General features: G+C 41.8%; 1 protein-coding gene across 1 annotated transcript in view; it reads right to left on the bottom strand.

Annotated features, from left to right (window-relative positions):
• Positions 1–11,907, bottom strand: part of LOC117233943 — a 135,599-nt gene extending 123,692 nt beyond the window's left edge. Inside the window, exon 1 of the mRNA XM_033494683.1 lies at positions 11,504–11,907. Within this exon, the coding sequence (XP_033350574.1) occupies positions 11,504–11,621 (118 nt within the window). The 5' untranslated portion in view covers positions 11,622–11,907. The remainder of the gene's footprint in view (positions 1–11,503) is intronic.
• Positions 11,908–14,038: the final 2,131 nt, after the last annotated feature.

Here is a 14,038-nt window from a genome sequence, read left to right as displayed (position 1 = left end):
AGTTCGACGAACTTGAATTTCGATGAAGACAACGGTAATCTTATTGACTTTTTAAAGGAAACCAAAGTTAGCAATGGAGGAAAAACTGCTACAATTTATCTCCTTTTTAAAATGTCGAATATAGGCATAACGATGAAATAAGTTAATGAACTAATCAGCGAACACGCTGATCGTCCATAATTGGTTTCTAATGATCATAACTCGGTAATTCAGGTTTAATAGCCATGAGTGGTTTATTGCTACTCTGATTCAATTAATTACACCATTAATCGCGTAATAATCGTAGCTAATTTCTTGTTAATTGAGATGTGATTCCGTATTACACCGATACATATCCAACGTGACATCTATCTACAATTTTTCTCTTTTCTTTTTTCTACGCTGTATATATAAAAAAAGCATGGGATTGAAAACTTTTTGTATCTCTTGTTTTTTTTTAAGAAATATCAACCTGTGCCTGACACGATACGTTCCACTACTACTTGCACCGCGGCTTCTCCCTTTTCCTTCTCTTATCGATAAACATTTCTCTTCTTCTGTTGTCGTGCGCATCATATTTTCTTGTTACAATTTCTGATACCTATTTCCCTCAGAACATAGTCAAGATACACCGTCATTCAAAGGAGAAAACTTTCTCTTCGTAAAGCAATCGAGAAATATTTCTTCTTCAAAGAAACTCTTCACGACAAAACAAGTACATACGATGTTGTAAGAATTGAGAGGCGGAAAAGATTCGACGTAGCAAGATCAAAATGAAGTCACACGTAACATACAGTGACTCAGGAAAGCGTTAAAACATTTAATATCCCACGAGATTTATCCATATAATCGATAATTGACTGATCGAATACTCTTGCTATCTCTAGAAAATATTATGTGCGTATTAAACGCCTCTTAATTTCCATAGAATTTTCTGTCAAACTTCATCAGTATAATTATCATAGTCGAATGTTGGTTGATGAACTTTCGAAATGCTTCGTACAATGTACATAATATTTCACATACGTAATTCGTAAAAGTGTTCGAATACGTTGCGATTCTGTGTGCGCGATTCCAGCGGAAATATATATGTATATCCCAAGGCAACGGTACCACCGTGTAACATATTATCATTTAACGAAAACTAGCATGAACTCTCCGCCGTCGGAAACAACCAGCCATCCTCGATGACACGCAAAATTTCGCTCGCAACACGTTGAGAAATGGAGGCTCGAAATGGAACACGGGGGGTAGTTTCTCTCTCCATGATAACGCTTGTTGTGTAACGAATCAGCTTAGGAAACACGCTGGATAATGAATGAATAATTCGCTTTAATTGAGTTCCGACACTGGTTGAATCATACGCAAACCGGTGACCGTTAATTAATTACGAAACACGCCTCTCTTTAAACCGTCGACCTACTAATGGACGAGTTCGAAAAATTAGAAAAATTCAAAATACACCGTTCACCATGTCATCGAAATACAACGGTGCAAAAGCGAATTGATTAGTCAATCGTCTACAATTCGGATAACGTAAAAAAGCGTTTAGTGTTTCGTTCAAGAAATATTCGTTCAATTGTTAACGATCGAACCGCTTCGACGAGCGAACAACATTTCTTGAACGTTATACTTTTAACTTTGCAATTCATCAACCATCGACATCCGACTCAATCTTCTTTTTACTCTTTTTTCTTTAGTTTGTCTTTCTTCTTCGAAAAGAGTACATTTTTAATCCAACCTTGAGAGAAACGAAACACAGTCGACAGAAGCATTTTCCGGTAAAACTTGGAGAAGATTCCGGTTTAAACAGGTTCCCGTTTCTCTAGCGCGTCGCCCATGAGTCGACGGAACAAATAGAAACGAACGTCGACGTCGTCTTTGCTCAACACTTCTGGTCGAATCGGAATCGTGGAACACCGAAGGTATCCGCAAAATGCGTGACGGTAAACAAGCGAGCAGATTGCGGAGAGAATCGCGTCGATCCTTAATTCGGAACGACATATTGAAACATGGAGAAGAGGATAAGACGGGTTTTACATTAAAGTCGAATCGTACACTGACTCGATTTAATAGAAGGGAAAAAAGAGGCAACTCGCTTCGCTTCGTTATGTTGATAATTAGCGAGGGAGTTGCTAGAGCTTTAATTGGACTCGTTCCCAGTCCTGTTTTTTCCTACGATTGCCCAAAGAGATGAACTTACCGTAGTTAGTACTTGGAAGAGATCTGTGGATACCGTGGAGGAGTTGCGATAGTACGAATAAAGAAGGAATAAAGAAAAATTAATATATTTGTTATTGGTAATTGCATATGAAATTAATTGGATTAAACGGTATGCAATTGTTCGTAGAAATTAAAAAGTAATTATAGAAAGAACGAGACAGATTGTCGTAGGAAATTTATGTTTTCTAGAGATATACAGTCTCTGTAGTATAAATATCAGTAAGAAGGAATACGGTATGGAAGTCTCATTAGCGTAATGAGCACTGCCTTTGCTCGCTAGAAAATTAGCTGGCATTTGAATTATGGTGTTTCGAATTTCTAAATTGTTTCTTACTTATGTAGCCTGTCCTCGTTTTCGCTCTTGGGACGTGTCAGGCGAACAACGAAAACGTTATCATCACTTTTATCGATTAATCTTCTGCATGGAAAAAATTCGAATTTCCGCTTTTAAAAATGAAAAAGCATCATTCATCGATCAATCCTCTCCACGGAAAATTCGAATTTCACCCTTCAGAAAGTATAAACACATCGTTCATTGATTACCACTTGCCACAAAAAAGTTCAAATTTCCTTCTACAGCAGCTAGAAAATTCCCTATCGATGAAATCTCTTTTCCAGAAAATTTGAATTGGCACCTTCTGAAATTGGAAAACGCTATTCGTGTCGGTCAACCCTCTCCGTGAAAAAATTCGAATACCCGTTCTCCAAAATTGAAAATTCCTCCTATAAAAGAAGAAAAAGAAACACCCTTGCTCCCATTTCTCTTATAAAATCTTCTCAGTTGCACAAATGCGGTAGATCGACGATAATGTACTCTCTAATAAGCTTTAAGTCGCGATAGAAAATCTACACACCTGATTCTCCCCCTCCAAAGTATATACGAAGGGGCTGTAAGCTTGTCTACAAATTTATACGCGTCTCTTACGCCTGTTATCGGCCTAGCGGCCAGATCGGATTGCGTGCTTCTGCACGTATTACGCGACCGAATGGCGACAAATCAAGATCAGACGTGGAAGGAGGGTTGCTCGTGGTACTTGGAAACCAGTCATCCTACGAAATCGAACGTCGAGCAAGCGATCGGTATATAACAAACAAAACGTAAGAAGGACGAGACTCGAGCGCACGGAAGCTTCTTAGGCGTCGCAAACCATCGTCGTGAACGAGTGCAGCGATTTACCATTTTGAAAATATACGCCGCTGGAGGGTAGTTTTAGAAACGTGTATGCGAAACCAGGGTACGTTACAGGAATTCATACAGGCCATGATAGATGGACTCGACTGGCATAGGAAACGCGAAGCTTCCTCGCGTTGAGTTTTTGCAAATTCCGCGGAATTCTCGCTCTTGGAGAGGGGTGGGGAAGCTGTTTACTCTCTCGAGGGTTGTTCTACCGTGGAACGTTTAAAAAATTGTCACGTAGACTTATTCTCTCTTTTTCTATTTTCCTTTCTTTTTCTTGTAGAAATGTTCGCTTTGATTTGCATCGAATTGTTTGCGAACGACGTTTCCGAAAAATCGTCACGTACGTTTGTCTCTCGTCTTCTACGTACTCCGTTAGAATGAATCTTCGCGAAACGATCGTATCGCGAACAGAGAGGAACGAAATGTAGAGGGAAAATTGGTTTGTGCTATTCGTGACTTCCGATACGCAACGTCGCGTTTTATAGCGACATTTAAGCTGTTAAAATTTGAATTCCATCGATAAATTTATCGAGGCGTTAGAAATTTTGGTGAGATCTATCGAATTGTTCTTTCGTTTCGAAAGAAACCCTTACGGTATTTCGATAAAATATTCGAGAGAAATTAACTTTCTTGATCTAGAGGCAATATTTTTTCCGTAATCAAAGGACAATCCGCTTAGTTGTGATTTTTTTCGTTTCGTCCTAGTAAGAAATCATTCAAAGAGGACAGAGACGTGCTTGTTGGTGGAAGAGAGGTAGAGGGATGTTTACGAATCGATCGGTGATAGGAAGGAGAATCGGTTCCTTTTCGACTCACGCGACTGGCATTCGTTTCTTAAAACGAGCCGTGATATACACGTGTCCATCGATAAGCAACCTAGTCCGTTCGCACGACTGTACCAGAAAAAGTACCTCTGATACCAGAACTTTGTTGGAGATCGTGACACCCCGGACACCTCGTTTGCTCAGTTCGAGTAAACTAGCTCTCTTTTCAGTTGACGAAGCTTCGGCAAATTGTTCCACTTAGAAGAAGCAAGAAAATTTTACCAAGATTCTTTCATCGATCCTTTTCTTCCGAAATCTTTGCTTGTATACCTTGTGTCGAGTTATTACCAATAGATACAACATATTGGGGAAACTCGCGTTAAATCAGGAAAAAAGGAACTTGCCTTTTATTGTAAGACAACAAAAAAATACAATTGAAACGTAACCTAATTGCGATACGAGTTCCATTAATAGATAACAGTTTCCAACAATATCGAATTCTTTAATAAAATGTCTGTCATAGACAAGGAAACGTTCTCCCATAAATTAAATTTTTCCTCAACAATTCTAAAATTTCAAAGCAAACCAGAAGAAGCGAAATGGGGTGGCAATTCCTTCACTCCGATCGGTATAAAATCGTGCACGACTGGTGTAACAAACTAATTGACTTCTTCGTTAGTCTCCAGTTTGCCTTCTTCCTCTTCTGCTCGCGGCCACGACTCTACTAGTCGAGGTGAACAATTTGAGCGATGAATAAAGAAACGAGTAAAATCCGCGATCGCTTCTTCCTCTATTACAATGAAAATCTCGTCCTTGCCCTGAGGAGGGCTCGTAACGAGCTCCGATTCCGGACTAGTAACGCGGTAAAGGAAACACCCCGGTACCATCGTCGACGATACTACCCCTTCTCTTCCACCTTTCGTTGTACAATACCTCGATCGAGTCTCGTTATCGGCCTATTTCTCGTTCGTTACCTTCCGTTGGTTTGTATGCGGCTTGCGATGGTCCCTCCACCTAATTCTCGTATTTTATATCCGCTTTGTTTCACCTTGTCACAATTTCGAATTAGTTTTCGACGATTTTACAGTGATACTACTTCTGTACTGCTAATCTTCTCTGTTACGAAACTACTTTACTAATTGATGTAATTTTCTACGAAGTTCCTTTCGACATTACACTATATCTTCTGGTATCTATTTATAAAAAATCAAACATTTGTATCATGGGGATGGATCGCATGTACTTTTTGATCTTTTGTCCCTTCGTGTCACCGTGCTTCGATTAAAATGAGTGCGAAGTGGCTAGAGAGATGGATAGGAAAACGGTACATTGTTGGCGCTGATTACGTTAATTTCTAGAAATGTTTGATTGCTTCGAGTTAACATTTATCGACGCTTTACTATCACTAACATTATTTACTGCTCTTCGAGCGGTGGGAGGAAGCGAGTGTGAAGTAAACAGCAAATAGAATAAAACGATTGCTGATCAGATAATAGTCCTATATACGATCTCGTAAAAGTTATCGTTGAACAACCACTAAGTAGTACAGAGCAATCAATGGTCGGACAGTAATCCTACATGAAACCTACATAGAAGCAACTGTGGAGTAACCAGCAAGTAGTTGCATCACAGGACAGACACTAATGCTACATTCTGTATAAAATCTACGATCAACATAAAGTAACAAGCAAGTAGTACAGGACTATGCTATGAACGATCAAGTAGAACAAGACGACAACTGGTCAGACAACACGGCTGTACACATACCCCGGAAGCTGTTGTAGAGAAACAAGCTAGTAAAATAGGATGATCTCTGGTCAGACTACTGCTATAAACGAACCGAAAGACACGGTATATTATTAAGCGTGTTGATGAAAATGGAAATGGAATTGTTGGAAGATCGTTGAGATTAGATCAGACGTCAGGATATCGGACAGAGAATAATCCTAAATTCCTAGGGAAGCAATGCTAAGGAAAGAAGGACACTGGCGGGGTACGATGGTATTATGTTTGCATACTGCATCGGAAAGGCGCATTCTCCTTGGATGCAGCTTGCACCCGTCTTGAATATTCATGCGAGTCTCGTAACCGATGGAAATGTCAATGCGCGAGACAAGTTTCGTACGAGGAACGTCAGGGAAAGAAAAATAGAAGAACACAACAGAAACGATGTAATTGCGTTTTATATATTTATTTATCTTTTTCTCTCAAAATATATTATTCAAAAGAGAGGCATTCCACGGTCGATTCTACAGAATCGCGTAAAAATCACGGCAAGAGGCAACGAAATCTAGACGAATTAGCGGATCTCGCTTCAAGAATCTTTGGCCATTTCGTTTTGTCGATGCGGTTAGTAATTATCAGAGAGGCTTCTAATTTGTACAGTTTTTACCCTTAATCAGCGTCCGGGTTGTACAGAGGCTCGTTAATTAACGAAACCCGGTCGCAAGGTTCGGCTTGAACGTGAGCCTCGACCTGGAAACATCATATCTCTAGGCAAACCAAGGGGTAGGTGATTAATCAACGCGTCGCTGACTTAATATAGTCATCCGCGGACTATCCTTCGAACGTTCTACCACGGGGAAACGAAGGAACGGGGTAGAATATGCAAATCTGGTCCTCGATGAATCATCGAGCGACCGAGTAGTCTGAGCGATAAAACTCGAGCCTCGAAAGGAGCTCGTCTTTCGTTCGTACAGACCGATAAGGGTGAGAGGGTTGAAAGGGGGATAGGAACGAAGGAATTCCGGACACGTACAACGGGTACGGAGCACGAAGGGTTTACAAAACGGTCGGAAGATGAAAGAATCGCTAAAAGGAGACATCGTTCGACCCGTTGAAAACGAAATAAAACCCGCTTGGAGTCGGTTTTCTCTGCCCACTCTTACGTTCCTCTCTCGTTCTTCTTCGTCCATGTTTTCCGTGAAACCAGCAAGTAGGATCGAATGTCCGAGGCCAACGTGCCTCTGGGAATCCTTGCTCGTTTCCTAGTGCGTCGAACGAGACCGACGTAGAAAGACTTCTTTCGAGGGAGAACAGAGCAAAAGCAGATAGATGACGAACCAACCGTTGAAACACGAGAGAGTGGAACAATCGGAAAAAGGGGGTGGAAGTCGATGAGGTCTTCGAACTGCGCGAATACCGACCTACCACTTTCCACCCCTCGTTCTTCGTTTCTGCATCCTTCGTGCTCCGATTTCAAAGCGAAGGAGCGACGAAGACGAAAAAGAAAGAAGAGAGGCGCGGATAGAAAGAAGACAGATAAAGGAAGAGAAATCAAAAAGGAAACAATGTATCGTCGACGAAGGCGCATCCTGAATACCCTATGGCTCCCAGCAAATCTTTCGCCTGGTCTACTTTCGCGTTCGTGACTGCGCCATCGTTTGATCCTAGACGACTCGAAAAGACGGTAGAATAGACCTTCCGCTTGTGGACACTCGAGTCTCTGAATCAAGTACACGAACCTAGCAATCAATGCATCTCGCTTGCCGGATGATTATTACTAGGCCACGTCCGCTAACAGATTTTCTCCTTCTCCTTGCCAGATCTCCGATATCGTCGAGCTGGTCATTAACCCTGGTGCTCCAGTTCCGCGGTTTCCGCTAGAGAAACCGCACTGCCTACCGAGTTCTGACCTTTGTTAGGAGAAGTACAACCCTTCCTGTGTAGGCTATGCCGGAATCTTAGGAGCTCTGTTTGCGGTATGGAGAAGGATGGATGCGAAATGGGGATCCCGAATCACAAGGTATTAAAGTCTTGATGTTTTCAAATTGAGTTGAGGTTTTAAGTATTTCGTGTAACATTTATAGCGTGAATTTGTGACGATATAATTGGCACTATTAACCTTCATTTATAGTACGTATGATTCTAGTATTATTTAATATTAGTATTTAGTCTTCTATTTTATTTTCAATCGTTCCATACAATTTTCACTATCTGCCACGAAGAAACGTTTCTACAGAATTTTACGCTACGAACTAAAATAATTCGAGCCTTAATTCTGTCGCAGGAAAAAATAAAATTTTCCTCTCCAAATTTTCTTCTCCGTTAACGTCCTTGCACCGCCATCTATCTCCGATATATTAGCTCGATTTCTACTTGCCATAAACTATTTTCAATTAATAATCTATGACCAGAGATCGACGATTTATAAGCACCGAGATTGTTGAAAGTTCACGCGCTAAGACGATTAATTCGTTGTCGGCGTTTCGACCGCAGAGCTCTCGTCGCGCGGCTCGTTAAACGATGTAACCGACGAGCGGATAATTCGATCAAGTAATTCAGAATAATTGGCTGAGCAGAGGCGCGAGCCAACTTTGGCCTGTTCGCAACAAATGCAGTAATAAGAAAGCTTGGACCCGGGGCCAACGGTCGGATGCAATTAGCAGCTACGAATTGACGTCGTTAGATTAAGAAATTTCGTTTACTGTCGTCTCTGCAGACGCTTGTCGAAATGGAGAACAATGAAGAACAATTCGACAGCAGATGTTTTCGACAAAATCGAATGAATTGTTCCATGATCCTTTGTTCACTGTGTTGAATTCTCACAGATTTATGCGGGGAATTTCTATTAAGGATATAATTTCAAATTTATTTTGTAGAATTTTATTATTTCATAATACTAATTGATTGGATGAATAGTGATTTAGGATGAATTGGAATGGAAAATATTTCACTTTTGAAATATACCGTATATAGATAGATTAGAAAAATCTGCTCTCTTTATGAGCAGCACATAGCGATTTGTATTTCTGTGTTTGAAAATAAATGAATATCATTTCTGGCCAAATAGCGAACACCAAATGGCAAAGTTAATGGTCGTGGGTACGCTATTTATGGCTTTGCATTTGCAATGCGTCCACGTCGTTTATTGCGTTTTTACGGGTAACGCAAACATCGTCTGTAAAATGTCCCGTAGATCTTTTACTTAAATGTTCCACGTCGTCCCGTCAATTGCTATCAAGAAATCCTATTTAACTGGGCATAGTGTCAGAAATCTCAAATCAACCACGCTCCATACGAAAGAAATTTCAAAATATTTCGCATCAAAATCCAATCAATTTCACCGATATAATTCAGCGTGACTTTTATAAAAAGAAACGAAGAAGAAAAGACAGGTATCAGAATCCATCAAAACGAGTGCCTATGAAAGAATGCTTTTATTTTATAACCAGAAAACCGTGACCTGTTCGAAGCAATTCTTTCGAAGGATCCACGAAGAGATTGCACAATCGGCGAATTAGATTCTCTATTCCACACGGCTCGAGACGGTTCGTTTTCGAGCGTGACGGCGAAGGAGAAAACGAGGAAATTGAATTAGAACAGCGGGGATCTCGGGCGAGACGCGCGCCTCGCGCAGCCACGTTGAATTAAGAATTTACTCGGGAAGTTTCCCCTTAAACAACCGGGCCAGCCTTCCGTTCGCGCTGAGGAACGTTGGATAGCTTCTCCCCGAAAACGAAATAAGAGTATCGCGTGCACAGCTCCGTTTCTACGTTCTACGTTCATCTTCCATTCTTTCTTCCTTCCTTTCTTTCTTTTGTTCGCAAGAACGACAACAAGAAATAGGAAAAACCACGAGGAAGAAAGGAGAGAGTTGTAAATAAAAGAAGAGACAATGGGGACAACGCGCAACCGCAATTACCAGATTAAAGTCAAAGTGCTCTATCTAAAGTCTATGCTTTCTTTTGGAGTGAACGTTGAACGAATCGGAGCATCGGCGGTGTATGCATAGATAAGGCAGAGGAAGGAGCAATTTCTTCATTGAGAGAAGTTCGAGGAAAGCATAAAACACGTCGTTGTTGTGTGCTTCCGTGTTGGAACAGGGGAGCGTGGATTTATTCAATCTCGTCACCTTTCACATTCTAACAACCTGACCTGGGTTAAGGAAGTGACGGAATAAAGACAAAGACTGGCACGATTAGCAGATTGAAATTAACGAAGTGTTGTACATGTATTATCTATATTATAAAACAATCTGTTATATATATTATGATAATTCATTAATCAGGAAGTTAGCGTTGATCAAATAAATTCACAACCGCGAAAGCTTTCAAACACGATGCCAAAAATATTCAATTATCTTCATAAAGTCATTTGCATAAAAGTGCCACGCAAAAGTGAAACAACACGAGAAGAAAAATGTGGAGAATCTCTGGAAGCTACAAAAAGATATGGTTCATATTGTTCCATATCGATCTCATAAAATCGAACTTTAAACATACTGTAAACGATTCTCGATCCTGGTCGTCATCCTCGAAAGAAGCGTTGAGTCATCCATTCTCCATAAAAATGACACGGAGAGAAATCGCGGTTCGGTCGCGAGAAATATTATTTACATTCCATCGAGTAAGCAAGCGACGGGACTGAATTTCAATATCGAACTTTCACGAGACGAGTGTTTGGAAACTCGTCTGCATGTAGAAAGAGCCTCGAGAATCGGCGTGTGTGTACATTCCGGCGCGTGTTCGTCGCGATTTGTCTAGGTACGTATCCAGTCTCGTTCTCGAGACTCGAATCAGTCTACTGGAAAAGCCATGGATCGAATAGGAGCCGATTCAGAAAATTCTGCAAACCAACTGCTGGCTAGAGGATCCCGTTAAAACCAGAGAAATCCGATGAAAATGTACGAAAAATTCGGTCAACATTCGAGATGCCCAAAGATAGGGTGTATTAAAAGCGAATTGGAGGAAATATTCGAGGGATTTTTCCAGACTGCAAAGGGACAATAAAAGAGATTGGACTATAAATGTCTGTTGAATAAAATGTGTTCCTCGAAAGGCAAAATTGCTATGTTAAGAAAAGCTAAAGAATTAGACTAAAAGGCGAAGAATAAAAGCAAAAGTTGATCGAAGAATTTTAAATACCACCGGTTAGATAATGTTACCGTTATTGGTATTAATTGTTCCAAGGAGCATAAACTCGAAATCCTAGTAAGATCTTGGAAGAGCGGACAAAAGTCACGGTAACGATGCAATTGCTGGCAGGCTGTAGAGCCACGTTAGACTACCCCCATTTTGGGGAAAGATCGCGAGTAATCCTTGCTCTTTGCTGCATCAGCAGATTCTGCTTGCGGAACGATGGGGTCGAACCAAATCTGCAAACGCAACTTCAAGAATCGACGTTGCTTCTTCCAGACGAGGATCAACTTCGAACCAAGGGTTATTTACCCCCTCTGATCGTGCATAGTTTTTAACTTTCCTCTTTCAACTTGCTTAAATTGAACTTTCCTTACAGGGACCATCGAGAATCATTGTCAAATCCATTGCATGTACATTTCATTTAGAATTCGTCACTGACTGGTCTCGTTAAAATCTCGTTGATGCCCGAATGGTTTCGCACCCCCCAAGAAACTTACCCCCCACTATCAGCAGCAGCTGGAACAGGGCACGTCGCACTTTCCCGCACTTCCGTCGAACGTCTTTATCCATTCTGGGGATCCTGGTAGCGCTCGTAGATCCTCGAACGACGATCATCGGCAATGTGGATGTTCTCCGCAACTTCCGTTCTCCGTTATTGCAACGTGGCGAACAGTGTCAAGGGACGCGAGCCGCGCGGGCAAATGTCATCGGGTCCACTCGACTCTGACTCCGTGGTTTCTGTTTCCGCGAACAATTGGCTACGTTACTGTCAGAAATCAGAAGAAATCCGTGCACAAAAATACACCGCGACACTGAGGGGCGCGAGCGCGCTCGAACGTTCTCGCCACTCACACGCCACGCGGACGCGACAGTTCCTGACTTGCAACTGACGAGGGATGCTGCACGAAGAGTTTGCGCCAGCCTCGCGCCCGCGCACAGAATCCTTACTCCCCTGCACTCCTGGCACCCTAGGTCACTTAGTCACCCTTCCTCGCTGCCTCTTCTCGCTTCCACTATTCCAGCAACGAAGAGTGAAAAGAGAAGGAAGATAGTTTCTCTTTTCGGTTTCTTCCTTCTTCTTCCGCTGTACGCTATCCGCCTCTTCGTCGCCCTCGATATCAACACGCTCTCACCCTCCGCACGCTCTCTGTGGCCACCTCTCTTTCTGCGCTCTTCCACAGTTGTTTCTTTCTACCATTGAATTTTCGACGATTCTATCTCGTTTTACCTGTGTTCCGTTACCGTGGACCTGTAGGAGAGAGGGCAGTTCGTCTCTTTTCGGTTCGTTTTCACCCCTTCTTTTCCGCCGTTTCTTAGTTAGTCCTACCTTTCTGTCTTCGTCCCCTTCAGGCTGGCGCGCATCCTTTCGCTGGCTGTATCTCAAACACTAAAGAGATTCTTAGGAAATTGAATTGAATCCCAACCCCCCGAGCTACCCTCCTCCTCTTGTTATTTCTCTTCTTGTCCTACCGCTTCCAGACGCTTGTCCCTCTCGTTGTTCGGGCTCTGTCTGTCGGTTGTTTCAACCCTTCCCCCCTCCACGTTTATTCGTTCTCCTCTTCGACGATCCGTCTTCGTCTCCTTTGCTCGTTCGTCACGTGACTCAAACTCTCTCGTCTTTGGATATCCTTTCTCTTTAACCGACCATCGTCACCTTCGCGCCATGGCTTCCACGGCGACTGATTGTCTCGCCGTTAAGCGGCAATTTATATGTTAACAGGGCCGATTCGGTCGAGAGTCATGCATACGTTTAAGAAAAGGGGTTGGCAATATAGAGGATGGGGAGGAAGGTCGCGTGACGACGTTCCAGGCACGACGATTCGCTCGTTAGTCGAGCCGACGATCGGCCCGTTCCACTGATAGCGATCTACCCCCATGCTTCCTCGCACCCTAAAGGTTATCGGCTACATGGAAATTCGAGCGAACTCCAAGGAGTACAAATAGTTCGACGAAAGGGGCTGAAGGGATTCGAGCGAGGTCTGAGATTTTACGATGGATTTCTTAAATCAAGGACAGACCCCTAGTGTTTTACTGTTCTAATGTTCGAAGATATCGAGAATTATTTATTGCGAACAATAAGAGAATTTTAAACTCTTGATCATGGTGCTAAGTGTTTAATCGATGCTGATCTATTAAGAACAATTCATATAGAATGTTTCTTTCTGTTCATTTATTTTATTGAATTCTCTACGTTTGTTCTTTTTTATTATTATTTTTATTGGATTTGTAAATTTTAAGAGGTTGTTAAATATTCTTTTTCGTCACTTCAATCCTACAACGTAATAAATGTTTGAAGAAATTTTTATGCACAACTTTTATAGGAGTTTCATGTATACAGACATTTCACTTCATTTTCGGATGGGACGCTTCATTCTTTGAAACGAATTTTACGGTTTCGTAGGAGTAAAAGTGTTTCTCATTTAGCTCTTGACTTTATCTTCGTAAAATAAGACGTTCGTCGGTCGCGACCATCTCAGGCTAAGCATATTACTCGAGGGAAATAAAACTACGATGTGAAGTCGCGAAACGTGACCTTGAATTTCATTCGTGTCAAACGTCATCAATATAGAAGATTGTGGTACGCACACGAGTACAGGAAGTTAAATTACAGGTGCACAGGGCGTGTTAACCGTGTAGTCAGCGTGGCGAGACACGTTCGTGGATCAAAGCTGAATCCACGCGTGCAGGCCAAATAGACGAGGCATTAGCGCGTCTTCACTGTTGAAATCGCACTTTGACACGCGTCCTTCCATTCACGGAGTTCTGGATTACAACCTGCGACCTACGATCTTATTGAAGACCTCTCAAGAAAGTTTTACGGCTGACATTTGTATCTCGTAATGTATTTCTCTTGGACAATTTTATAGAAAGTAGATTTTTGTATTCTGAAATTTCGACAAATTATTATACGTTTCTCAACGCTATAACATTTCCGAAACTTTTCCCAACATTTCCCTATCTGGTCCTTAAACCAAAAGTTAAACTGAAGCTGTGAACAATCTTTCTTGATACTTTCCAAGAAATCGATCTCA

The sequence above is a fragment of the Bombus vosnesenskii genome, unplaced genomic scaffold, assembly GCF_011952255.1.
Source record: "Bombus vosnesenskii isolate JDL3184/JDL3185 unplaced genomic scaffold, Bvos_JDL3184-5_v1.1 scf7180000013301, whole genome shotgun sequence".
Classification (NCBI taxonomy): Eukaryota; Metazoa; Arthropoda; class Insecta; order Hymenoptera; family Apidae; genus Bombus; species Bombus vosnesenskii.
The sequence above is the reverse complement of the archived record's forward strand: the minus strand, read 5'-3'. Positions and strand labels throughout refer to the sequence as shown.